The sequence below is a fragment of the Penicillium concentricum genome, assembly GCF_028827145.1.
Source record: "Penicillium concentricum strain IBT 3081 chromosome Unknown utg000001l_segment0_segment0, whole genome shotgun sequence".
Classification (NCBI taxonomy): domain Eukaryota; kingdom Fungi; phylum Ascomycota; class Eurotiomycetes; order Eurotiales; family Aspergillaceae; genus Penicillium; species Penicillium concentricum.
The window spans coordinates 6,400,502-6,426,462 of NW_026622754.1; the positions used below are offsets into that span (position 1 = coordinate 6,400,502).

At 49.1% G+C, this 25,961-nt stretch overlaps 12 protein-coding genes across 12 annotated transcripts; 5 read left to right on the top strand and 7 right to left on the bottom strand.

Annotated features, from left to right (window-relative positions):
* Nucleotides 1–231: 231 nt before the first annotated feature.
* N7517_002457 (uncharacterized protein) lies at nucleotides 232–693 on the top strand (the record flags this gene model as incomplete). The annotated part of the gene is made up of 2 exons (XM_056720187.1): nucleotides 232–572; nucleotides 612–693. 2 exons carry the CDS (start codon nucleotides 232–234, stop codon nucleotides 691–693), a joined length of 423 nt encoding a protein of 140 aa, XP_056584322.1.
* Nucleotides 679–873, bottom strand: N7517_002458 (uncharacterized protein; the record flags this gene model as incomplete). Its single annotated transcript, XM_056720188.1, has 1 exon — nucleotides 679–873. The coding sequence occupies one exon, from the start codon at nucleotides 871–873 to the stop codon at nucleotides 679–681; it is 195 nt and encodes a 64-aa protein (XP_056584323.1).
* Nucleotides 874–1,639: 766 nt separating this feature from the next.
* N7517_002459 (uncharacterized protein) lies at nucleotides 1,640–2,194 on the bottom strand (the record flags this gene model as incomplete). The annotated part of the gene is made up of 1 exon (XM_056720189.1): nucleotides 1,640–2,194. The coding sequence occupies one exon, from the start codon at nucleotides 2,192–2,194 to the stop codon at nucleotides 1,640–1,642; it is 555 nt and encodes a 184-aa protein (XP_056584324.1).
* A 184-nt stretch (nucleotides 2,195–2,378) lies between these two features.
* On the bottom strand, nucleotides 2,379–3,350 carry N7517_002460 (uncharacterized protein; the record flags this gene model as incomplete). The annotated part of the gene is made up of 2 exons (XM_056720190.1): nucleotides 2,379–3,100; nucleotides 3,161–3,350. The coding sequence occupies 2 exons, from the start codon at nucleotides 3,348–3,350 to the stop codon at nucleotides 2,379–2,381; spliced, it is 912 nt and encodes a 303-aa protein (XP_056584325.1).
* Nucleotides 3,351–4,108: 758 nt separating this feature from the next.
* Nucleotides 4,109–7,716, bottom strand: N7517_002461 (uncharacterized protein; the record flags this gene model as incomplete). Its single annotated transcript, XM_056720191.1, has 4 exons — nucleotides 4,109–6,423; nucleotides 6,484–7,001; nucleotides 7,054–7,135; nucleotides 7,194–7,716. The coding sequence occupies 4 exons, from the start codon at nucleotides 7,714–7,716 to the stop codon at nucleotides 4,109–4,111; spliced, it is 3,438 nt and encodes a 1,145-aa protein (XP_056584326.1).
* A 943-nt stretch (nucleotides 7,717–8,659) lies between these two features.
* On the top strand, nucleotides 8,660–10,249 carry N7517_002462 (uncharacterized protein; the record flags this gene model as incomplete). Its single annotated transcript, XM_056720192.1, has 1 exon — nucleotides 8,660–10,249. The coding sequence occupies one exon, from the start codon at nucleotides 8,660–8,662 to the stop codon at nucleotides 10,247–10,249; it is 1,590 nt and encodes a 529-aa protein (XP_056584327.1).
* Nucleotides 10,250–10,508: 259 nt separating this feature from the next.
* N7517_002463 (uncharacterized protein) lies at nucleotides 10,509–11,010 on the bottom strand (the record flags this gene model as incomplete). Its single annotated transcript, XM_056720193.1, has 2 exons — nucleotides 10,509–10,523; nucleotides 10,597–11,010. 2 exons carry the CDS (start codon nucleotides 11,008–11,010, stop codon nucleotides 10,509–10,511), a joined length of 429 nt encoding a protein of 142 aa, XP_056584328.1.
* Nucleotides 11,011–11,284: 274 nt separating this feature from the next.
* On the bottom strand, nucleotides 11,285–12,235 carry N7517_002464 (SDR family oxidoreductase; the record flags this gene model as incomplete). Its single annotated transcript, XM_056720194.1, has 1 exon — nucleotides 11,285–12,235. One exon carries the CDS (start codon nucleotides 12,233–12,235, stop codon nucleotides 11,285–11,287), a length of 951 nt encoding a protein of 316 aa, XP_056584329.1.
* A 645-nt stretch (nucleotides 12,236–12,880) lies between these two features.
* Nucleotides 12,881–15,026, top strand: N7517_002465 (putative C6 transcription factor; the record flags this gene model as incomplete). The annotated part of the gene is made up of 4 exons (XM_056720195.1): nucleotides 12,881–12,983; nucleotides 13,033–13,165; nucleotides 13,245–14,323; nucleotides 14,389–15,026. The coding sequence occupies 4 exons, from the start codon at nucleotides 12,881–12,883 to the stop codon at nucleotides 15,024–15,026; spliced, it is 1,953 nt and encodes a 650-aa protein (XP_056584330.1).
* A 370-nt stretch (nucleotides 15,027–15,396) lies between these two features.
* On the top strand, nucleotides 15,397–16,159 carry N7517_002466 (uncharacterized protein; the record flags this gene model as incomplete). Its single annotated transcript, XM_056720196.1, has 3 exons — nucleotides 15,397–15,473; nucleotides 15,676–15,833; nucleotides 15,906–16,159. 3 exons carry the CDS (start codon nucleotides 15,397–15,399, stop codon nucleotides 16,157–16,159), a joined length of 489 nt encoding a protein of 162 aa, XP_056584331.1.
* Nucleotides 16,160–16,795: 636 nt separating this feature from the next.
* On the bottom strand, nucleotides 16,796–19,278 carry N7517_002467 (ChAPs family protein; the record flags this gene model as incomplete). Its single annotated transcript, XM_056720197.1, has 7 exons — nucleotides 16,796–16,963; nucleotides 17,021–17,395; nucleotides 17,455–18,398; nucleotides 18,461–18,741; nucleotides 18,794–18,918; nucleotides 19,000–19,129; nucleotides 19,256–19,278. 7 exons carry the CDS (start codon nucleotides 19,276–19,278, stop codon nucleotides 16,796–16,798), a joined length of 2,046 nt encoding a protein of 681 aa, XP_056584332.1.
* A 380-nt stretch (nucleotides 19,279–19,658) lies between these two features.
* Nucleotides 19,659–25,805, top strand: hir3 (putative transcriptional corepressor of histone genes (Hir3); the record flags this gene model as incomplete). The annotated part of the gene is made up of 4 exons (XM_056720198.1): nucleotides 19,659–23,914; nucleotides 23,978–24,200; nucleotides 24,252–24,407; nucleotides 24,459–25,805. The coding sequence occupies 4 exons, from the start codon at nucleotides 19,659–19,661 to the stop codon at nucleotides 25,803–25,805; spliced, it is 5,982 nt and encodes a 1,993-aa protein (XP_056584333.1).
* Nucleotides 25,806–25,961: the final 156 nt, after the last annotated feature.

The following is a 25,961-nucleotide window of genomic DNA, read 5'->3' on the forward strand; positions in this document are numbered from 1 at the left end:
AGCACTTCCCATTCCAAGACTATGAGAAATCCCGACGTTAAGCTTTCAAGGTTACTAGTAAACTTCGGGCTAGGGGTCACCTTCCAAGGTTGGACTCTGAATCCATTTCTGGCATCGGACCCGTAAACTGAACACTAACCCGGGAGACCTATATCTGAGATTCTTTCACTCTACTCCAACAATCCGAATTACCAAACTACATACCATCGGCCGTGGTGCCTGCGGCACTGTATGGGCATCCGAAAGAGGAACTGCCTACAAAAGGGAAGATGGCAACCCAGAACGATCCCTCCAAAACGACTTCGAAATGCACAACCGAGTACTTCAAAGCCGACAAACCCTTATGACCCTGAGAAAATCCACTCCAGTTCAAATCCAGATACCATCCTGTCAAAGCTTCATCTAGCCAAAGAACAAGGAATGGTGGGCTGCAAATCTAGAAAGATTCCCACAAGGCTATACACCATGCAATATGATCGAAACACAACGCATTCCACCGTTTGGAGAATCAACCCGACACCTTCTTATTCAAACATTCTGCCCGGAAGAGATCAAACAAAAGATCATCACCAGTGAGCCGGATCGAGACTGCTTAATTCGACTATATTTAGGCAGACGTCGAACCCATACCCGGGATCCCTAAACTTTCTCACGGTTCAAAGCGTTCTCCTTATGAAACTACCCGTTACATGAAGCCAACTCGAGGAGCTGGCGATTGCAGCTGACGATTTTCATCAATATGCCCGAATAATGGTAGAAGCACTTGCCATGATACACTGGATTGCTGGCATAGATGCCAATGATGTTGAGTTTGTCCTCGCGCCCTGCAATGATAATGATGGTGGTTGCATCAACAATGTCTTGGGAAGACATAGCATGTGGATGCTAGACTTTGATCTATACAGGAATATGACAATGGACGAGAATGGTGTTGGGAAAGCTGTGAAGGCCTTCTGGAGAAACGATCCCTTTTATCCTCGTCCAGGAAATGCCCTATGGGACACACTCCGAGATCAATACATTCATACCAGTGATGAGTGCCTGGAGCTTTGTGACGTCCAAGAAAGGGGAAAACAACGATTTCTGTCGAGGTTGTTTATTGAACAAGTGGAAGCCTGGGATACCAAATTTAACTCTTAAATGATTAATACCGTGCGGAATTATGGAATGTCTTTTTTAAAGCATATTTTAACAGACCAAAAAGATCACTTCGGATACATCATCTGGGAAGCTCCCAGCTCAGTTCATTCAAGGTCGCATTGATCGTCAGCTCAGTAATTACCTAGAGAAGGACTACGGACACTCGGTTTTATCCTGCGACACTCACTAAGCTACTTTAGGTTTGTCTGTTAGTGGTCACTATTATCGAAGAGCTAGTGTAAATTATTATGGTATCCTTTTTGGGAACATTGTGCGCTGGGCAATTTAAAGACAGTCACGGATATCTCACTTTGCGGAAACCTATGCTTATCCTCCCTCTAGTAATAGTATAGATTGTACAAGCAATAAGAATTCTCACAAATGCTATTTGAGTAAAAGGCAATGGCACAGGTGGTGGTTCGCAGTCTCATCATATATCCTTGTGAATTTGAACCTTGGAATGGGAATCATATCAGATTGCAACATCGACAAGGAAAATTTATACATCGCCCTGGAGCAAAATGTCCCTTGGGAAATAAAGATTGTCAGGCACTGCCCTCAGCTTGAAGATATGTTGACCGGGAAGCAACAGATTCGTCGTTAAAAAGAAATCAATAGCTCCCAGGTCCAACGAAAAAGGAGGCACAGCAATTGACAGATTATCCATCGCCTTGATCTTTGCATCCATCGCCCCAACAATCTTTGCAAGCAAGCCTTTCGATTCTGGATTCGCGTCCACCTTGAAGTTGGCAGGTAATTCGAAAGAAATGCCAAACTGCTCGTTGCCATTCGATTTCCACGTGCCCTTTCCATCAGCCGAAAATGTAAAGACGGCTTGGCCACTCTTTCGAGTCGGTGTTCCCACCATTATACCAACCATGAGAGTATATTCATGGTAATAACCAACATCACGTTTCTCATACTTCAATGTTATGGATGGTGAATTCTTGTCGAGAAAGAAGACGGCTGGGGCTGAGTTCAAATCAAAGGAGATGGCATCAACGTGGTCCTTTCCGTCGCGGAGTCCCCAATCTCCTTGGTTAATTTCATCCATTTGAACGGTTTTGCTAGGAGGATTCGCTTTGAATGTAATTCCAGCTGGCCGAGCATTAGTAGAGAAAAGAAGGAGTCCATTTTCATTGGCATACTTTTAGTGTCTCCTGTGTTTTCGAAGAATCCGATACCCGTGTAGCCTAGTTGCTTAAGCTGGGGCTGCAAATATTTAGTATAGTTGGCAATCATGGACGGGAGTGCGGTAGACCTGCTTCAATAAAGAGCGATGTAAAAACCTCGCGGGAGATGACGATGCTTGCCGTGGAATCTTTAGAAATGGGGCTGGCGTTGGTTATATCATTATCCCCTTGACGCGAAAAGATCAAAGGACTGGACTCAGAAGGGATTCTTCCAGTTGACTGAATGCCCTCCACAGCCATCCAAACGAGGAGTGCCCCTGGGGCCGAATCGTTGCTTTCAACGGTGGTCATGACAAACTTCGTTGGCTTGAGAATAATTTGAGAACCAGCCTTGGTTGCCACCCCGGCAGTATCCTTCTGTACTGTGGCGAGTCTGTATTGAAGTCCTATAGAAGAGATCTGGTTCGTCAAAGTCGTCGCAACGTTTCCCAGGGAGAAAACAGGATTTTTATCCTTATCCAAAATTTGGACTAGAGGAGATGTCAAATCAATTGCGACATCACACTTCGATTCCCCGGAGTTTTCCAAGCTTTGTACGGTACCAAACAGAGAGACAGACCCGCTCTGCCCAGCGACGTTGACAAGTCTACCCTCTGCCTCGAGGAACAGGCCATCTTCGAACATCGACTCAGGCTGACCTGGCTCGGTATAATATCCTCCAAGGGAAAATAGAAGTTGAACGAGGCCAGAGGAAGCCTTCAGTTTCAGGACAGGAGTTTGAAGTGTGAGATCCCGATATTTGATCTTCAATGATGGGTCTGTAGAGTCTATTTCCGATCAGCAGTGAATGGAATGGGATTTCTTTCACCATAGCACTGAGTTCATACCTGGTACGGGGACCTCTAAACTAGGGATTTTGGTCATGTTTTCTGGAAGGGCGTTATGCCGCGCTTCGAGAAGCTTGTCCAGAGAATTCTCATTGTAGGCAACAAGAACACCCCATCCATCCAGCGAATCCATGCTTGTCATCCGCGACACAATCTCCTCCACGGAAAGTCCTGTCTTGCTCGTTGCCATGATTGTAGATGCTTGCGATTGGAGTATTGCAGAAAGTACGAAGTGCAAGATGTGATGGTATAATCCTAAGTGAAATAGAAACGTACAATTCTTCAGGACATTCTCAAAGGGGACCCCTCTCCACCTCTAAAGCAGCAACATTGCCTGTCTTGGACTTTGTGTTTGCCTCCACATGGCGTTTATCCGAGGCGATTCTAGGCGAGAGTCAGCTTTTGCATATGTCTCTTGTGGAGGTTTTTGATGCCGACCCTGGGGACGGCGAGCTGAAAGCTAAACACGTTCGGATACGCCAATCACCCATTTTTCAGCTCGGCTCGCTAAGCCCATTTTGATTCCTCTACAAAAGGCGAAACGTTGGTGTTTAACTTGATCAAAAACCAGTGTAGTAATACCCGAGCAACGCTATACTATTAATACTTTAGGGCAATCGGAGATATAAGCCAATAACATCTTTCTAGAGGAATGGTGCAGGTAAGTGGATTTTGTTGAAGATTATCTAAAAAATTATATAAATTCGGGGAGAAACATAGGACTGAAATCAGGGAAAGACTTAAGTACGATATATTTACCGTTGAGAATACCAGTCCTATTTGAAATATCAGGAATTGCAAGCTTAGCCAAATTTATGACAGTTGTAAATAACTTGGAATACTTACTAAACAAATATATTTTTCTAGGACGGGTATTCAATGTATTCAGTCTTGGTATGTACTATGATGCAGTTCACTGGATCGTAGCGCATAAAGGCCCGCAGAATTTTAATTGAAACCTCTGCTTTCCCCCGAAAACTCGATGGCAATGTCCGTCAGGCTACTCATATCCAAGTCTAGATTATCCTCTGACGACACAGACAGACACCAATGGGCAAAAGGACCAAAAGACGCCGACACCCGACCGTTCGTTTCATCCCGAGCCTGCATCACAAGCGAGCGGAAAGAATTGAGCTTTTGCGTATCGTATCCTATAGACTTGGGAATATCCGCAGCCTCCTTGATGCCTGTAGGGTCATATGTGCAGTCAAGCCTGACTGCATCGTGGTCGAATTCGAAGACCTCATTGTCTTCGCGCACAATGCTCTCAGTTCCAAGGTGAATTAGGCTGAGCCTAAGTTCGGCTTTATTATCTCGCTTGCCCACCGCCGCTCCATAAAGCCAGACTCGAGCTGAGTCAATGCGGACGTCCGCGTGGCCAGCCAAGTCTGCAAATGACTTCTTTGACGTCTTGAGGACGGGTGGAATCGCAAAATATGCTTGATAAAGCAAATACGTGCTTGGAGGCTTGGAGCCTATAACCCGCATCTTTGTAGGCTGGTCTCGGAAAGTTTTGACGAGATCGGACGGCAGGTGGAAGAATTTGCCTCTGCCTTGGGTACTGACCACTTGATCAACTGCCGGCCACACAGTCCCCGGGTTGTCGGAGCGGTTCGTCAATGACTCTGTGAAAACTTCTTTAAGTGCATCGGTGCGCATCCTCAGTAGATCGATATCCGAGAAATCCTGAGCTGTTGGGATGGCGGCAAGACTGTTGTTCAAGCCCCAGAACTGGAGGGCTCGCTCGCCTCGGTACAAGGTAGACAGGATGTTGTATCTTAAGTCTTGGCGATATTTCAAGAGCCATAGCCGAATTGAAGGCGCGGTCGCGGACAGCTGGAGCTGACCCAGCTCCTCACTTCTGTGTTGGTAGAATTCTTGGTCGGCCAGGGCCTTGGCCAGCAACTGGACGGCGGCATTGTATTCTATGACTGCCGTGTTGCGTTTCTCAATAATGCCCACATAATGTTCAAGTTGTGACTCGATTACTTTGTGTAGTTCTGGAATGGCGTTCTTGAAGCTATTGAGCAATTTTGTCAAGTTTGCCTTTGTCGACAGCAACTTGGTGGCTCCGGGGTCGTCGACGTCAATATGGCCATCCGGTCGGGCTTTGTAGCCTTCAGTTAGCTTTTCGATACTGTCACCTGCATCGCCAAACTGGGAAATGACATATTTCTTGTTCACTGCATGGCCTTCGGTGCTTTGTACGGTTGTTGCAGCCTGGTAGATGCCATTGGATGTTTGAGCGGCAACGTTGAAGGCATCTGGACAAAAGGCGATCATGCAAAGAGCGTCCAGGAAAAATTTGGGATCAAAGTTGATTTTCTTCGCAATCTCTACTTTTGCAGCAATGATGCTCGCCTGGAGCTCGTTGCGCTTGGCCTTGAGAATTGGCGTGTATGCATAGATTTGGCTTCCAATGACCTTCAGCTGACCACCCGTGCTCCCACTGATCACTTTAATGCGGGCCTCCAGCCCTCTCAATTGAAGATCGCACTGTTCAACGCTCATTTGGATTGCGGCTTTGGTTTTTTCCTCGCCTTGAACTTCTTGAAATGACTTTGCAAGCTCCACAGATCTCGGGACCAAAGCTGCTAGCTCGGCCTCGTAAAAGCTGTATGTAAGGCGGGGGGCCCAGAGACCTTCATGACCCATAAAGTCCTTTCCAGTCGCAATCCAGTTCAGACGCTGCACAGCGTGGTCGTGCACCTGCATTATTTGGATAATCGGATCAAGACACAGGTTATTCGCAGCCATTGCAGCATATGCCATAACAAGGGAGTATTTGCTTTTTTCATCATCAGTAAGACTTTGAGTGTCTTTACTATTGCTGAGCTTGAGAAGCCTTTTCACAGCAGGCACAAAGTGAAGCCTCTTGAGGATTCTTTGGTACAGTGCTCCTGCTTCACCATAAAGCGAATCGGTACCAGAGCCCCCGCCACCTGTAGGTGCTGTCATGAGGCTCCCACCTTTGGGCCCGGAGAATCCAGGTGTCATTTTAGACCGTTGTTCCTCCAACTGCTTTTTGGTGAAAGTCTCGAAAGCCTGGCCACCGCTGGCTGCGTAGTACTTCAAGTCCGCCCGGTTCAAAAGCATCTGGCATTGATCTGGGTGGGCCACAGGATCTAGGTAGGTAAGGCTATTTTCGGAGCCTGAAAAGTCTAAGGGATGGACTTTCACCTTGCCATCTAGCTTGCCAGCGTCGCCATTGGATCCCCTTTCGGAGCCCGCTATGGCACCTGCACCGCCTACTCCGCCCTGGCCTTCATATGGATATTAGTCAGAGTGAACTTCATTTTGATATCTTTGTAAGACACTCTTACCCCTTCTGCAGCTATGCATTACTCTCATCTGTGAGGTGAAATGATTGACTCTAGCTTGCAATTCCTTTGTCACGGCAGTGAGAGTAGCTCGTACTTGAGAGTCTGAATCTTGTACAGGGTGCTCTAGCGAGCTTTTTAGCTCTGTGAGGAGAAGGGCAGTGGAATCTTCAAAGCCTTTCCACTGTTCGGTCGTGTAAGGGGGATTCGCTTGTCTGAACTGATCTAGGACATCGTGTGATTTTTGTATCGCATCAAGGGTGGCTCCGCCCATGCTAAGCTCCTTTGAACACCTCTGAACGTCCTCAATGAGGCTGGTGAGCTTCGCGGCCGACTCTGATGGGGATGTGCCGTCTGGTGCTCTATCGAACGATATAAGTCTCAATAACTGTCGAATCTCATCCAATGGCTTTGCATCGGCCAGAGTCTGCTTCGCTAAATCCACAAGCCGGTTTTTGTTTCCTTCCGAAATTGGCACTTTGAAGTCATAGTCTCGCAAACTTGTGAGCTTTGACAACCATCTAAAGAAAGAATGTTAGCGCAATCCTGTGGACAGCGGGGGTTTAGACTCACGGGATATTGGAATCGTTAAGCAAAGACATAACATTATTCATCACGCCAAATAGAGCATGTCCATAATACACAGTAATGTTGCCTTTGAGGGAGTGAGTTAGGGCGGAAACCTTTGTCTAGGGCTGGGCAAAAGAGCGTACCTCCGTCTCCTCCATTTCCGGCCGGACCACCGCCTTTATCACCAACACCTATTGCACCGTTCCCACCGTCGCCACCATATGCCTGAAGGTAGAGGCCGGTCTTCTTTTGTTCGCGATTCTTGTCAGGCAGCAGCAGTGGGTCAAACTCCTCTATGCATAGCACGAGGTTACCGCCTTTCTTTCCATGATTGGTATCACCGATCGCCTGATTGGGGACGCCATTGACGCCTTTTGCCCCAGTTACAGAGATGGTAGCTGTCGATTGACCGGCTGGTAAAAGAAATTTGTTGCAGAAGAGTCCTAGTTCTTTACCTGGAAGGGTGATATCTCCATCGATTTGGATGGTTTCAGCATATATGTGAAGCCTCTGACTTTGAAACTTGTTCAGTGATCGCAAGGTGAAGGTATCCAATGTTTGCAGGAGAACCGTGATTTTATCCCCATTGGTAAAGTAAGAAAACTCATCGTTGGGCGGGCGCTGCGTCCATTCAAGGGGAAGTGGAGGGTCGGTTTTACCGGCCATCTCCTAATCAAACTTCAGAGTAAACGGTAGAGCAGAACTCGGTGTACTTCTGTCTATTGGTTTCTTCGGGGTTATTCAAACGTTGAGGGAGTGAGGTTATATCACTGTGAGATGAAGCCAAGGTGGACATTCACCTAACATTCTCATTATCTTTTATGAGACTTCAAGTCTCAGCTGAGCCACCCTGGGGATTGGGCATTGCCACCACACGGATTAGATCTCTTTGCTATCACCAGAGCAAGCCCAAAGCTGAGCAGCAAGGTTTTATGATAGCCAAGGGTTAGTGTAGCCGAGGAGCACAGCTTCATCCTATTTGGGACTGAGCGAGAATCCCAGCCTTCTGTTTCTGGTCGGCTAGATAAGCCTCCCGGGGGTTTTACTCCTCGTATACCATCGTATACCATAACCATAGAAGTCATTACACGGCAATATTCCATAAATTAACATTGAACAGAAAAAGAAAAGGAGGGAAAGAGCTAGGTAAGATGGGGCCCGCGCGTAGTAAAACCGACAAGTTGTAGCGATCGGGAGGAACTACCCGTTCCCGTTCCTGCACAGATGACACTCAGCGGTACATCCGCTGAGGAATTTGGGCCCATCCCAAGCTGAAAGTCACGTATTTCTCGCCACTCCGGCATTTAGCATGCACCTGACTTGCGAGTGTCGATTCTTGAAAGCTAAATATACTGCTCAAAAAAAAAAAACCACCCCTAGGATAATCTAGACTGGTCAGACATATGGCGAACTGTCTAAAATGACTTGAGCAGTGTGATAGCCCCGGGGCTACCAGATATAAATACCATACCAGGCACACCTTTCGAAAAGCTTTTCTATCTTAAAACATCCTTGGTCACCATTTCCAATTGAACTCCATTTGACTTGCATCCACTCAGGTCATTGCCCTTCATTCTGAAGAGAAACCATCAAATCTTCCATCACAAACATGGCGTCCATCGACGAGAAAAGACCTCTAGCCAACCAATTCCTTGATGCGCTTCACGCAGACCCTCCAAATCCATTTTGTGATGAAATCGAGGCTCTCTTGACCGAGGACGAAAGTACAGAGCGGGACGCGAAGCTTGATGCCGCGCTGAAATCAAAAGGATTCGAGGATTTGACGTGGGCTCAACTCCAACGCTTGCTCAATCCGCCCACACGCGAGGACCAGCCCGGCGAAGACCCTCCGCCTGCAGGCGAAAAAACAGTCTTTGACTTCAAGACCTGGTCTGGGAAATACACCATCATCTCCACCGACTATCCAAACTACACGATGTGGGTTGCTCGTGACGGAAAGATCGCCTTCGGGGAGAAGCCAACAAGCCAGCCAATCTACACAGCCACTGCTACTGAAGGGAAGGATGGAAAGTGGTCGGTGAATTGGGACGCCAAAGAATTGGGTACTTTCAAAATTCAATTCCAAGTGTCCATTCTAGAGAAAGATACGGAGTCAGTCGCGAATTTCCTTGGTCACTGGAACAAGAAAGATGGTGATAAATCCAAAGAAGTGGAGTTCAAAGGCAAGCTCGTGCCATTCACTCCGGAGGACGATTCAGAGGCCACTGCGTCGGATATCGAGCATTGGGCCATGGGAATTGGAGGTTTCATCATTCTTCTCGCAGGTGGAATTTTGATATACAAGAAGCGCAAAGCTGGCCTGTTGAAGAAAGAATTTGAGAAGGAACACCAGGAAAAGATCAAGAAGGAAGAAAAGCTCAACCATGACCGCAGAGTTGATATGGTTTCCGCGAAGTTCTTTGAGACGATGCCAAAGGACATTATTAGACAGTTTGAAAAGGACATATCTGTTAAGTATCGAGACCTCCTAAACGCTCGGTACGCCAATGATCCCACTGGTACTCTCCGGCAAACCGAACATGGGAAGCCACCGCCCGAGGCCGTTGAATTCCACGAAGAGGTCAGGGATATGCTTCATGAATCGGTGGACGTACTTGTCAATTCCAGTACCACTGATATCAAGAATTACATTGATCATTACAACGAATGGGAAAAGAAGGACTCGACTTACACAGATGCTCTGGAAAAGGCCGTGAAGGAGAACGCATTGGAAAAAGCAACAAGAGGCATGAATCCAGCCAATGGTGAATACAAGGGCCCCGCGGCTCTATTGCTCAAATGGGCTGGGGAAACAGGACAGCTGCAACATGCGGCTCTGGAGGCAGAGAGCAACTGGCAAAAGTCAATCACGACCCTCACCGACTACGCCAATCAACAACATGAGTTCAAGAAACTCGTCGATCTCCACCAAAGTCTTTATGAGAAGGTGAGGAATAACGATGCATTGCATTTGAGACAGCAGGCGCTTGATTTGTATAAGGTGGAACACAACAGGGTGAAAGGTCTGATGGGTGATGCGGGCATGGCGGACGTCATAAAGCACATGTTGTCCGAGATAAACACGTATGACACACGGGTGGACGCGAGACATGAGTACGAGCAGAAGGAAAAAGAAGTGCCTGATCACCACGTGACGGAGAAGGGTATGAGAGATTTGATGAGGTTGAGGCATCGTTAATCAAAGATGTCCTGCATGTTTGAATCGGGGATCGAGCTTCATTGCGTTCCTAAAAGTTACTGTGTTAGCTTCGGTCCCAATTGAATGATTTATTCTAAAGTACTAGTTGTGTGACTATGTTTATTCTTGACACCTAACCCTGGACAAAGACTGGCGGATGCACATGGGTGAGCCTGACTCTGAGCGCCCTCATAAAAGCGGCAGCCAAGAGAGCTCCACCCGGCATAGAAAAAACACTAGAGGTATTTAGGTAGCCATATCAATACATGCCATCCTATGCACAAGCAACAAGTCCGGATTAGCATATATAATTCGTCCATAAGATGGTGAACCAGAATAGAACTCACATCTTCCAGCTCCGCCTCCAAGATAATCTCTACCATTTTGTTAATGGCCGCTGCGCGCTCTTCTTTAGTCAAACAGCCAATCTTAACAAGCTCAGTCAAAGCCTCTCCAACCCAGTTCTGGCAGTTCCAGTCTCGATCGTTATTGCTGTTGCGGGCCGATGTGCTAGCACATGCAAGAATGATCTTCGCTTTGGTGATGGATTCCGGCGTAGTACATACAGGAATCCAAGCTATTGGCTGCTCTGATATGGGGTTCTCGGGGGCTTTTTGGAACTCAAAGAAAGGATGTGCGCCGACAACATGAAGCCAGTCATATTGGCCGTCGGGGTAGAGGGTGTGTAGTGCTGTGTGTCGGTATTTGGAGAAGTCTACTGGCACGCCTTTGTACACGAGAAGGGATATTTGTGTCGCCATGTGGGAGCAGTTTCTTATCCGGAGGAGCAACTTGTAGAGTATCTCATCGAGTTGCTTTTCCGATGGACAACCTGGGAGTTGAAGGGAAGTTGGGTTGTTCAGGAAAAGCGGGCGGTGGTGACTTTGTCTGACAACTGTATTGACTGGCCATCGACAGTCCTGGTTTATATCAAAAGCCGCATATACTACGTCTCTCTTTGTAGGTAAAGTGACAAAGAGCTGAGAAGTCAACTAAAAAAATGATATCATTGAAGTTTTTAAATTGAAATAATAATTATTGTGCCAATGACTGTTTATAATCCCGCACAGTCTGCTCAAAAGACTCGTCGCGCTTGAACCCCAAGGAAATGGCCTGAGTGTTATCAAACTGCGTCGGCCATGACTTCAGAATTGGGACCAACGAAGAGTCCTCCTTCTCTGTAAGAAGCGCCAATTTATCTGCACCGCCCACTGTTTCCAATGCATCCATCATGCCCTGGACTGTGACGCAGATTCCAGGCACATTAATCTGGCGAATATGCGGGGGGACAGAGTCGGCAGGAAGACGGAGAGTGAGAAGAAGGTTTTCCACGAGGGTCTTGGGGGAGCATAGCCACGACTTGAACTGTCGGTCTTCAATGGGAATCACACATTTCTTGCCGTCGAGAGGTTCCCGAATCATGCCGGAGAGGAAGGAGGAAGCCGCGGCAGTAGGCGCACCCGGTCGGACGGAGATGGTAGGGAATCGCAGAGTGAAGCCGGTGATGAATTTGCGGCGAGTGTATTCGTTCACCAGCGTTTCGCACACGATCTTCTCGGCGCCGTAAGAAGACTCCGGAGTCGGGATCACGCTGTCGGTCACAATCTCCGGCAGGGGTTGGCCGTATACGGCCTGACTGGACGAATAGATGACTCGCACTCCCGGGCAGGTGAGTCGGAGCGCCTCGAGCAGATTGCGGGTTGCATCGATGTTGACACTCATGCCCAGCTCGAAGTTGGCTTCGGAGCCGGAGGACATGATGCCGTGGAAGGCATAGACGGCGTCCAAGGAAGAATCGACAATGTCCTTGGCTTCTGTTAAGAGATCCGCCTTGATTGCTGTTGCGGATTGCGGATAGCGAACGCCCGCAGGAATCGGGGGTTGATTTATATCGGTCAGGGTGACGCGATAAGCTGGGTCATTCAACAGCTCCTTTGCAAGTAATTGGCCGATGAAACCGGCAGCGCCAGTGATGAGAACGTGCATTTTGTAGGAATAGTGTGATTAACAGGGAATATTGGAGGAAAAGGTGGTTCAATATGTACGTTTAGTTGCTCTCCGCAATTCGCATCAAGTCCGAGGCGATCTTTAGCTGGTCCTCCGCACCGGACTTGGGCCGGCACAACACAATTTCCAAGTGGATCTGCTGTGGAACTGCTGCGCACGAATCGCCTTGGAGTTTCGTCTTTCGGGGATCCTCCAGGGCCCTCTTTTGTTCCATCTTCAATTGGGGGGTTGAATCCGGGGGAATGACTTGTACAAAGTACTGTGGCCATTGGAAGTCATAGGGATCGGCTATACTATGCTTTATTCATGGAGGATATTCAATTCAGGTGATCTCAAAGCCGTAATCTTGAAACTAAACAGCAATGTATAACTTGTATAGCTAGAATGTCCAAGGCTGTGTGGATTACGGGAAAGTCGCGCGGGGGTCCAAGTCACACAATTTGTTTTTTTTCTCTTCCTTTCTCTTTTGATACCCCCATTGGCCATAACCTCATAGAATTGGAATTTCTATCTCGGCATACTCGCGTCTCTGGTCGCTTTACTCCGACCCTTCTCCCCCACTCCGGAGAAGATTTTGCCCCTAACCCGCATGCCGGAGTATCACCGATCATTCTCCAGAGCATCATGGATACCACTCCACTGAAGCGATCTCCAGATGACGCTGGGCTGGAGTCGCCCCGAGGGAGCAAGACACGGTCTGTCCCTAAGATCTCCAAAGCTCGTGCCTGTGAGTCTTCCCCACATAATCTCCGATACACCGCATTAACGGGGAACAGGCGCAGAATGCAAGCGCCATAAGATTCGCTGTGAGTTTCGACCAGGAGAGTCCACTTGTACAAAATGTACCCGTAGCGGTATCAAGTGCGTCGTAAACGACTTTTCACAGAAATTCGTTGATGATGATGGGATGTACGTGTGACCCCGCCCTGGCCCTTTGGTGAGCTTTGGAGCTATCAGGGGCTGCGCTAATCTTATGGCTCTGGTATAGATGGAAATCACAAGCCAATGCGACCATGCTCCAGCTGCAGGCGGCTGTTACTCATCTATTGCGCCAAGGCGGACTGCCAGAGCTCTCAACCTATGCCCCCGGGGACACACTCAATGGCCCTAGTCCTGCCGAGTCGTATCATACCCACCATGCCTCCGTCGATCGGTCACAGACACAAACTAGTCACCAGGAGGGATTGGGAGTTGTGATGGATGTCACCCGGGAGCCGTCGCCGGAGCAAGATCTCCAAGACCCGGATTTGGTCCCTGCTCCTATGCGCAGTCTATACGAGGTGACTAAGTTACGGAACCTGCGAAACAATCATGTCGAGGCACCGAAACAGACATTGCTTGAGGAAGATTTTATCTCGCGGCGATTGATCTCCCTCCATGAAGCGGAGGAACTATTCGCGTACTTCAGTCGCACTATGAACCAGCTACTGTGGGGTGGAATAATTCTTGTACACCGCGATTTAACGTCCGTCCGTCGCGCATCGACGCTTCTTTCTGCTGCGGTTTTGACTGTCGCGGCACTCCATATTCCGAACCGCACCGAAACCTTGAACCGGTGCTACAGCGAGTATGTATCGCTCGTATCCAACATGGCTCTCACGCGGGCCCACACTCTGGATGATATCCGAGGCCTCTGCGTGGGCGCATTCTGGCTATCGGAGTTGAGTTGGAAGTTGTCCGGGCATGCGGTGCGAATCGCGACCGAGATGGGTCTCCATCAAAGTTATCAGCGCCTGACCCGTGGACACACGGATCAGTATGAACGTGCCCAGCTCTGGTATCTGCTTTACGTGTGCGACCATCACTTCAGTATTGCTTATGGGCGGCCTCCTGTCATCCACGAGGATGTGGTGATCCGCAACTATGAGACCTTTCTCGCGCTGCCGATGATCGTCCCCGGAGACATTCGGCTTTTAGCTCAAGTTGCTCTCTTTATGATTTTGACCGAGGCATATCGAATGTTTGGTAGCGATACTGAACAAGCGTTGACCGAGGAAGATTTTGGACAGCTGCGCGTATACAATGTCGCAGTAGACCAATGGCGACTTCTCTGGCAGCCTCGATCTGGTGAGTGATTTCTCGGGCTAATTCTCGCAACTCTCGGTTCTAACATACCATGGAATGCATTACAGCCGATAGCGCCTATGTGCGGACTTATCCATCCAAAGGGGTGGTTCTGCACTACCATTTTGCAAAGTTCCAGCTGAACTCCCTTTCTCTTCGTGCCCTCTCACCATCCAACACACCTGTATTCTCTATGGATCGCAAGGAATCAGCCAACATCGCAATTTCCTCGGCGATGGCATGTCTCAATATGGTTCTTGAGGAGCCTGATATTCGGGATGCGATCGTCGGCGTTCCGATCTTCACCCACACTATGGTTACATTCTCCGCTGTTTTCCTACTCAAGGTCGCAATCAATTGGAACACAGCTTACCTTAGCATCAATCCCCGCCAAGTACGCCGACTAGTTGAGCGTGTGATCGAATTGATGAATTGTGTCTCTGCAGGCGAGCGACATCTTACTCGACATATCGCACGTGGATTGGGCAAGATGCTTGAGCGATTTGACGCTTGGGAGACTGCTTGGCAATTCCAAAGCAATGATACTGCGGTGGAAGGCCGTGAGGTCCCTGGGGGAGCCAACGCCATGGCGCAGGGCTTCCCTCCACCAGATCTGATCTATGGCATGGTCGGCACATATGGATTTGGCCTTGATGAGAATCTACTAGATCCGAGCATGGCCGATTTTGACTTTCTAACACAATGACTATAAGCATTCCAAAAGAAAGGCTTGAATCCAAAGGGATGTCAAGGAGAAGATCTGGAACATTTACTCTAGAATGGAATGTAAATAGTGAGAATCCAGGGCTGTCGACACGCACTCTGGGACCACGCACCGGAGAGCTATCAGCCGTGGACCTGAACCCTAAAGGTGTCACTCCCATGTCGTCACCGTCACTTCCGCTTATGTCCATGGCCCCCCCTTCTTAGACGTCTCATTTCCTTAATTTCCGTCCCTCCTAGACTCGGGACTTTTGCCAATCCAGAACCTTTTCTCTCTCTCTCTCTCCCCCCATAATTCCACCTGTTCCTCCAGCTACACTCAGTTAATTCTCCACCCCCCCTCATTCATTACTATGTCTACCCGCAAGAGAAAGCAAGCCGAGGAGGAGCTCCAGGCCCTTCCTAGCGATGAGAGCGAAGAGGAAGAAGAGTGAGTTGTTCCATCCCGTTATCAATTCTCCCTTTCTTCCCACCCTTGCGCCAATATCCTGCGCATCATTCCACTGTTCTGCGCAGCTATACTAGCTGTGCACCGATTACGACACGATCCCGAAAGCGCCGTGGATTGAAATATATCGCGCGAAACCCCTCAAATACAATTGGTTGTTGCTAATCCAATCACGTTGAATTAGATATGAAGATTCCGAGCCTGATGTAGAGGAAGGAAGCGAGGAGGGCGAACAGGAGGAGGTTGAGGGAGAGTCTGAGTCTGATGAGGACGAGGAAGAAGAAGAAGCACAGCCAGAAGTCAAAAAAGAAGCGAAGAAAGAAGCCAAAGAGAAAGACGAAGGTACGTTCTAGCTTAAGCCCTTATATCCCCTTCATCCCCAAGTCGCCCACGCTAACACATACCTCTCTCTAGGTGCTCCGCCAGCCAAGAAGCAGAAGACTGCGCCTGCGCCTTCTGTCGTCGATGAGGACGAGGAGAACGGCGCAAATGGCGAAAAAGATGAGGACGAGGAGGAGGTTGCTGAGGAAGGAGGCGTGGAAGAGAGTGCAGCTGAAACCGCCGAGAAGAGTGGTCCGGCTGCCGCTGCTGCTAAGGATAAGGGTGGTGTTGTTCCCAAGGAGTCGGATCTGCCCGAGGTTGAGGCAGTTGAGAAAGAGGAGGAGTGATTTTGCGGTCGAGAATTTGGCTTCTTCGCCATAATTTTACGCGGAACTAAAATGGAATCCACCCTTGGAGAGGTGATTGGATTGCTTTGCTTTGATAACCTCCTAAATACAATCAGAGGTGCTATGAATGTAGAGTGTTTTGGGTTAGAAGTGAGTTCTGGTCTAAATAGATCCAGGGATATTAAACTAGTTCATGCATGTAGCCAATCCTCGCTATGTTCTCCGGGACTTGGAGGTGACGTGCATAGAAATCGCCGTTGAAGCTCATCTACTGGCTGAGTACTATGTTTCTCTCCACTCCAGTGGGTTCCGATGCAGATCCTAAAATAGACTGGTGTTAGACAGTGATTGGAGGTAGAAGTCGAGACCTAAATGGATATGGATACGAATGCCAAACTACTACTTCGTATGAGATCCACCTTCATGTCCAATCGGGCAACCAGATACGGAAGATAGAAAATATATACCATCTAAGAAAACTACCTAACAATCGGACCAAGAGAAAGTGCAAAAAAAAGAGGTGTCATCAATCAAGGATGGTCATTAGCCCTGCATGCGCCCCGCTTTCTATCTTGATATCCAGAAGACATAGAACTGTCTTCCAACTCAGTTTGTGTCTCATAATCGCCAACATATTTAAGTGTCGCTACCGCTGCTGCGGAAGGTGGCACACAGTTGACAGTACTGGTGTGTGAGGTCGAGGACAGCTTGAGGCAGGTTTGTCGCTTGGACAATGCTGCGGACCTTAACGGCACCCTCGTCTTCAATGAGTTTGCGAACCATGAACAGGAGCTCGGGGGAGAACTAATGGGTTATCAGTTATAGTGGTCAAAGTGATATTAGCCAGGGAAGGGAGCATACCTCGGAGTACCAGCGATATTGCCAGGCAATGAGGCGGATCAATGCGCCGAGCATGCCTCTGGTGTCATTTCGCTGTTCGTACAACTTCAACACTCCGCGCATAGCCTTGGGCGAGAACCGAGTGGCTAGACAGCTCTGGTATGCCTCAATGCTTTCGTCGAAATGGTGCAGTCGCTGCGCAAGCTCGCCAAGAATTTCCCACTCGGTAGCAGACTTCTTGTATTCCATGGCTTGTTGACGGAACTGGGCCATTTCGGTCCGCCAGATGGTGTAGATGCGCAGATCCTCGTAAAGTACCATGAACAAGTTATCGAGCCACCTTTCACACAGTCGCTTATTTCGGAATTGCGTGTATGAGGCGTGAGACGGGTCGGGCTGTGACATAAACAGTTAGCATATATATAAAATACGTCCCTGATGGGTGTGCAACATACAACTTCCTTGCCAGACTTGACAACTTCGGATGCTACTGTTTGCTCCGGTCGCTCGAGGGGGCTTTCAGGGTGGCTGTCTCCCACATCTCCATTGGCAGTTTCTTCCGAAGACGGCTCGGTCGGGTCAGGGCCAGCCACAGAGCCGGAGTCATCTTCGTTGTCGGGGATCTTGCCGTTAGTCTCCGCCTCCAATGATGTAGCGGGCTTAGGGATATGCTGACGCTCAACGCGGTATTCTTCTTCCATCACGAAAACCTGACTGCGAGCCTTGAGTAGTTGATCCCATCCAATAGCAGCAGCGATTTTTGTCAGAAGATTGTAGGCCTTCAAGAAAGTGCCTTGGTAACCAGCAGCATGGATCTTTCGGAGAGAAGGGTGAACATAGTCGTGAGGGTCTCCCTGCTTTGGCTGGCCTTCATCGATTTCATCGAGAATGCTTTCAGCAAGAATTGGGAGCATGATGCGTGACGGTTGTGGCATGCGAGGGGTATCTTTGTCTTGATAGGTGAACATGGGGCAAGAGTTTAGAGTCAGAAGCGCCAAGTCCCAGCGTTCCATACCGACGTATACCTCTGCGAGGCGAGCCCATGTACTGAATTCGCTGGGAGCTGCAGTGACTGCACGCTTAGCGCACTCAAGTGCCATCTCGCTTTCGCCTTTGCTTTGACAGAAACTGGCCTGGCAATCAAGCAGAGCATAGTCCATCGGAACATCTTGTAAAGCGTCGTACATGAGGCGTACCGCTTGCACCTCCTCGTCTGCCATAATCTGTACACGAGCCAGGAGGGACGAAACCTCCACATCCTTTGTGCGGAGCTTCTCAAACAAGTTGATTCCAGAGGTATAACGGCCAGTGGTGTGAATGTATTTGAGGATGCCGGATGTGAGGTGGTTGCTCACAGTGTTAGGGACTTGGGTTTCGGGGTCAGAGCTCAGTTGGCGACCTAGAAATATTGTTAGTCAGAGACACACCAGGCAACCTTGTGAATCGGTTTGGAATACATACCCAAGAAGAAAAGCTTCTCGGCGGCATCCAAGAACTTGTGCTCCATCTCTGTGTTTGTCACGGGGTTGAATCGTCGGACTCCAACAATCCTCTTGACGGAATCACCGCTTCCATCGTCCGCATAGAGATAAGCCCTCAGAACAGAGCAAAGGAAGGTCTCAAGCCAAAGAGCCTCAGTGGCAACTCGTTTGTCACCCCGCTCATCAATGCAGTAGCTCTCCAAACTTCCGGGGATTTTAACTTCGACGCGCATGTCGAGATGGGAGAATGCATTGTAGCAACTGTATAGATATCAGCATGTGAGCCCAACACCGTAGGAACATAGATTCTAACCAGTAGATCCCCGATACCACTTTATGCGTCTTGTCGAGGGGAGAAAATGTGAGGGTATTAACATAGGCGGCTAAGCTGGCGGACGAGGAGGCATCGATTCCGGTGACATGATGATAAACTCCGGTCTGTAGTAGACAGAAAATCAATCAATTGTTCACACATGGGGGATTATATCAGGGAAGGAGAGTTGGTATCCTATATCTTACCTGGCGAGTCGAATTGGCCTTAGGTTGCTTCACCAAATAGACCAAGTCTGGAGGGCCTAGTTCTCGCAAGCTCTGCAAGGACTCCGTTCGCGCATCGACCGCAACATAGATATCCTCCTCCTCGTGGATCCTGAATGATGTCCTCAATGTCAGTCACAATTCCTGTAATTGTCGTAGTGGCAACTGTTGAGAATCTCGAACAATGGCCATGCATATGCAACCCGGGGAACACGTAAACGGGGACAGGAGCACATACTCAGGGACAGCGGGCGCGACCATGGCGCGTGCACAAGCGCGGTGGAATTAAAGATGAGGGTATCTTAATTAATGAATTCTGCGTGAATCGTAAGACGTTTCAGGGGTTGCGCTGAGGGTAAAGTGAAGAGTGATCTAAGAATACTCCAACTGTCAGTACTGCCCCCAAGAAAAGGGTATCAGGCCACAAGGCACCCAGGCCAGGAACTCAGGCACCCAGGCAACAGTCAGGCGCCAAACACTTTCCCCGATTGGTGCAACGCGTGATAACGTGTGTCTGCCCGCGATAACCAATTGATTTGATTATTGCTGCCCGCATCTATGGTCTCGGTATCTTGCCCGATGCTGTCGCCTGATTTCTCTTTTTCATCTAATATTTGAGGGACCCGCGTGGAGCTCACACCATGTCGAGCTGGGTCGCATTGAATGTTGAGCCCGATGAGGCTGTCGAAGAGGAAGTTGACGACACCAAGGAGCTCCAGATCGAGGAAGCTTTGAAGCTTTACTACAGTGCCTTGAAGCTGCATTCCCAAGGGCCAGAGCACTATTCCCAGGCTGCCGAGGCCTATGAAGCTCTTCTCAATTCGGAGATCTTCAAATACCCAGAGTCTATATCCGATTTCAAAAGGGGTGCCTTCGACGATGCGCAGGATGAAATTGCTACAGAATCGATCGCTGAGTTCAACGTCAACGACTCTACCTCCAGTCTATTCCAAACGCTCTACCTGTCCTATAAAAACCACGGCAAATTTGTCCTCGATTCGGTACAAGACTCCATACGAACAGCGCCACAGACCCCCGAATCCGAGCAGGAAATACAAAGAAAGTTGACGGAGGCATCCAGAAAAGCGTTGGGGTCTTTCGGCGATGCCTTGGAACGAGACGACTCAGATCTCAACCTCTGGAGGCAGAGCGCAAGGCTCAGCAGTTCCTTAAACAGCTACCGCTTGTCTCGGTATTGCCTGGAGAGTGTTCTAGCGGACGATGACAATCGCTTGGAATTACGCCCAGAGCAACTTGGCCTAGAGGAGATATTTGCGGAGCAGCGCCTGCGAAGTACGCTGCAGTCCCTCTTCGACAGGTTATCTGCCTCGCAAATTCCCGTCCAGAGGCCAAAGAAGGCTTTATTGAAATACCTCAAACAACATGAGGATCCATATCCCAACCTGCCGGCACTTCCCGCCGATTTGCGCCGCCTAGATCCGTTAAGGGGCCCTCTTGCCCTGCACGCTTCCCGTCGAGAGATAACCCCTGCTGACCCAACTTGGGAGTCAGTTGGTAAGGCGCTTCTCCAAGCAATTGACGATGAAGATGATAACTCGCTCGCTGCTGTCCCCACTCAGTCTATTGCCATTATCTTGCCTTCCAGAAGCTCCCAGGCCCCGACTACACCGATCGCGAATGCGGAGGCCACGGAAATGGCCGTAGATACCGAGGGGCGCGGAAATAAGGGTGATAATGATGTTGCCGACGTGGACATGCTTGAGATAACCGAAAACGATGCCAAGCCTGAACAAAGTTCACCTCAGCCAACGAAAGAGCCCTCTGAGCCAGGCGAGGAACAATCATCTCTTGATCAAAGTGCTGAAAAGCAATTGATGGAGTCATTGGAACGCCAATCGGCGCAACCACAGGATCAGCAGGCCGAAAAAGATGGGACTCACGCAGACGAAGTTGACACGAACTCTGGAGTGGACATTCGAAAAAGATCGTCTGCATCGGCTGCGAACGAAGAACCGGAGGGCGGCCGTATGAAAAGCAGACGGACGCGAGCCCGAGAGTCAAATGCCGACACTTTGGCACTGCCCGAAGAAGTTGCCTTCGATCAAGAAAAGTACTACGAAGACCGTCTTGAGGTTTTTGTCAACGCCGATGATTGGATGTTCAGTACTGTCGACTCTCTCTTCTCAAAGGTCGGTATCGATGCACTCGGTGGCATTGAAGGTCTGAGAGAAAAGTGCTCTGGGAATGACTCAACCGATACACCCCAAGATCTCGAGACACGTTTGTTTCAGGATTTCCGAGGTCTCATCAAGACATGGGATGACGAAAAGTCTAGATTAATGCAGCAGAAAGACGACTTATCTCCGCTCAAGGACATCCGTGGCACGAGCAAGTCAGGATTGGCCGTTTTTCTTGAGCACTCAAGAAAGGGTGCTCGGAAGCCAGTCACCGAGGAAGAGCTTCCTTCTGGGGAGCAACTGTATCATTTTTCCAATGCCATCAACTCTGACTGGCTACACCCCCATGAAATTTCGTTCGAATGGCTAAAGTGTCTTCTTATGCCGGATTTCGGCCAAGAGTCTTCGAACTGGTTAACAGCAAAGTCGACTTACACCTGTTTTCTGTGGTCAAAAGACCTAAAGAAGACGGTGGTAGAACTCTTAGTTCGGGAGGATGGATTTATCTACCGGGCGTGCAGCGAACTGATTGCCAATCTCGAGGCTCGAATTCTTGGCTCAAGCAATGAGGCTCCTTTTGAATATAAGGCTAAAGATCTCTTCGAATTCGAGATGATACAAACAATCTACGAGCTTCATTTGGATGTCTTTGCTTCGGTTGAGAGTCTTGGCAGTGAGACAGTCCAGGAGACAAGGCTCGCACAGCGTGATCGACTGGCTCGCTGGGGTATGCTAGCCCGATCATCCATAGATCAGTTTGTCGACCATTTCCCATCCGGCGAATCTCAATCAAACCTCACCCTGCGCCATTTGTGGGCATCGGCATTCCATGTCAATCTTGCCGGGGACGCACAGCGAGAACATATCCTGCTCTGTCTTCAAGACCTGAAGCAAATACTTCAGTCCCTTGGCAATCCAGGTGTCAATCTCATCAACAACGGTACGATGTCAGAATTGTCCGCTGCTGTGATAGACCAGGAGGTCTTGAAGCTCAAGTGTATGGACTTTTTCGCCAAGGTATTCAACTCAGACTCCGAGGATCCCGTGACTCTCATCGAAGCAATAGAGCCCATTCTCGAACCCTCGTCGATTGAGTATGCTGAGGATTCACCGGAGAATGACATGAACCACCCTACCTCGCATCTCGGTGAAATGGCTGCCTTCCTCGATAGAGGCGATGCTACATTGCGACTATTCCTTTGGCGCCGACTCCAGGAAGCATACGAAGCTATTGACTACCCGCCTAAAGTTGTCTCTTGCTATTTACGAAGCATCGAAGTAGTAATGGCAGAACTTGAGGCAGCGAAACACAGCGAAGAAACAAGCCAACATCGTCAAGTAGCTCTGTTGGGTTGGCTCAAAGCCCTCGATGGCATTGTGGCCAAAGCTATACTGCTTATTCTTGAAGATTCAGAACAAGCATTCGACTGTATAGATATGGAGCATTTACAAACCTCAATGTCTGCTATTGCCCGCCTCGTGAGGCTTTTGCACAGCTTTGTCCTCTACGAGGACTCGGTGCGAGTAGGCCAGATTTCTGGCCGCGACTTCCGAGGCTCATTGGCGAAATCGCTAGAAAACCTGAAAGAAAGAACGCGAGAGCTATATGTTCGCTGCTGGATCTTACAATACACCCTCTTCATGGAAGCCATTGCCCAGAACAAGGAGCTTTTCGATGACCCGCTTGAAGACCGCATTCATTTCCTTCGTTCTGTCCATAATGCATTGGGCGTTCGATCGATGTGCAGATATTCGCAAAAGAGGTTTTTGAAGCTTCTGAAAGCGGAACTCTTTGGTCTTGAAACCAAGGGCGATTATGAATTTGATATGTATCAAATACTTCTCGATCTCCATGGTATCAAATTCTCTGCATTCGATGGGACTGTGGACCATGGATGTCCTCCAGAGAAATTAGATCGCCCTACAGCGATCATGATGATCGACTTTGTTCTGCAACAAGCAAACAAGATGAATATGAAGGACTTGTCCAAGTCCGAATTGAAGACTACCATTGAGAAGATGCAGCAAGTGATTGGCCCTGCCAAAGCTTCTTCACAGACACCTCAGTTGACTTTCAATCGTCGCCTTGTGAATGCATATCTCAAAGCTGCACTCAATCCATCCAATCTCCTCCGTGCTGTTCAGGGCATTACAGAACTTTCGACAACCATAGTTCCCACTGAGAATGCGAAGATCGCTGCGAAGGGGTGGTTCTTCCTTCTCGGCCATGCCGCACTCACCAAGTTCCGATCCTCGAAGCGCCTCAGCCCTGGTCCAACAAGCGAGCTTGATGACGCCATCGGGTTCTTTAGACAAGACTTGGATCATGGGACAGGGAGATGGGAAACCTGGTATAGGCTCGCTCAAACATATGACTCGAAGCTTGACGAAGACATTACGTGGACCGCTGATAAGATCAATAACAACCGTTCGGACTTGGCAGCACTGCAGCGAAATGCTATTCATTGCTACGCCATGGCTGTTTCAACAGCAATGAGGACTGCAGAGCCAACGGCAGAGACCAGAGAAGCGATGTCAGATCTGTATTCTGACTTCGGTATCCGCCTGTACTCGTCCTCTCGCGAGCCGCTATCCATGGGAGCCTTCAGTGTTGTTGACTTCCCTCGCCATTTCAGCAGCGAGGAGAGCCAACAAATGTACAAGGGAACGCCTTTCAAAGAGATGTCGCTTTATTCAACATGGAACTTTGCTAGCAACCTTCTCAAACGGGCAGCTGTCGACAAGTCTAAGCGATGGATGTAAGTGATTTCAATGCCACTTGACAGAATTGGGACATTGAAGGCATATTAACACATTTATAGGACTCACTACACGCTTGCCAAATGTCTTTGGAAAATGTTCACCAGCGATGACGCTTTGAGAACCACGTCCAAAAGAGTCGAAATGCAAGAGGTGATAAATGCTGTTCTCGATGCTATTGCCGCACTTCCGCAGCGAAGAGACTCACGCTCTGATCCGATCTTTGAGCCACATTTCAAACTCTTTTCTTATGTACACAAGCTTGTTCTTCGAGGAAACATGACGGTAAGTTGTATCGCTCATGATGTGAAGAACTCATTCTAATAGCAACGCCAGCCTGCCGAAGGAAGCAAGACCCTCCTTGCAACTCCATGGGCTCGTAAGATCGACCCTCCTGAGAATATGGAGGGATGGAACCCATACATACTCGAAGTACTTCGGAAATACAAGAGCGCTGACAAGTCCAACTGGCATCATCGCATGGGTGTAAAGGTACAACCCGCAGCTTGGTTATTTTTTTGTTCAACTGCTTACAACCCCTAGGCCGCGCATGTCATCTACGACGACCAGCAAAACGCAGCCGCTGCTATTGCTGCCAAGCAGGAGCTTTCCCAAATATTCACCAAGACACTTACGATCCAAGTCTGGCGGCCAGAGTTTGAACGTCCCGGTAGACATTTCGTTTACACGACCCGCTACGTGTACTTTTTTGTTGGCCTGCTTGACCAGCTTGACGATCGCGCAAGCTTAGATCAACTTTTGCGCCGCGTGAGAAAGAAGCAAGGGGATTTCTTCAATCACACCAAGCTGTGGGAAGACATTTGCCTAACTTATGCAAAGATCATCCGCCGCGCAGCCAAGATCAACGAAGGTCATGAAGAAAGCGTATTCAAACCAATCGGTTGGGAAGAGTTCTCTACCAAGACAGCTCGCCTGGAAATCCTACCTCATCTGGGCCCAGAGAGCCAGGCCATCTTAGAACTACTTCGAGACGCGCTGGAGCTAAAGAAACTCAACAACAACCTCATGAAAATCACCATGTTCGAAGACCTGATCGCCGATCTCTACGCCCGACTCTACGAAATCAACAGCCCCCTCCTGGTCGAACAAGCAAGCGAGGAAAATAAAGAGAAGATGAAAGTCGACCACCTCCTCATGGTGGGCGACGGCCTTCCCGAGACTTCAACCCCTTCAACATCCGTTCCAGCATCTGATACCCCGGCACCCCGCGGTCGGACAAAGGGCATCGCCCGTCGCGACATCCAGAAACGCGCCGACACAATCGTGAACACGAAGCTGGCTCCTCGGGCCGTGGCGAGTAAAATAACCGCCGCCGGTGAGACGGAGCCACCTGCGACTCCGCAGGGCGTTGGGTCGACTGCTACAGGGACAAGCTCTGCGCCCAGTGGTCCATCCAAGCAGGTTTCTGCTATTGGAGATGGCTCAGCTGAGCAGAGAGATGAGAATGACAGTGCGGACGAGTGTGAGCAAAGCGAGAATGATGATACGAAGCTAGGTGATGAGGGGATCTCGGCGCTTTTCCCTCATGTTACTGATGCAGAGGAAGGAGGGACTGGGGATGAAGGTGCGGATGAAGGGGATGGTGGGGACGATGAGGGCGGTCATGAGCATGAAGGCGAAGAAGGGGAGGGTGATGGTGATGATGATGAGGATGGCGATGGTGTTCATGGTGATGGTGATGGTGATGGTGAAGGGGATGAGGATGAGGAGATGCAGGACGAGGAAACAAAATTGGAGGAAGAAGACAAAGACGGGAAGGAGATTCTCACTGTCGATCAGTCTGGCAACGACACTGAAACTGAGCATGTCGCTGACAAGCGAGATACCGGGGAGCAAGATGCCATGGACATTACGCCCTCTGAGTCTTGAGGAATCTACTATACATCCAAGGCGGGGGGCTTGCTTTCTTTTTTATTTTCGGTTTATGCGAGCGCATGGCGTGTCTCCTCTCAAGACAGGAATTTTTTATACTACAGGATGGCGTTGGGAGACAGGTGGCTTGAATGGCTTACGAGCTAGCATGTA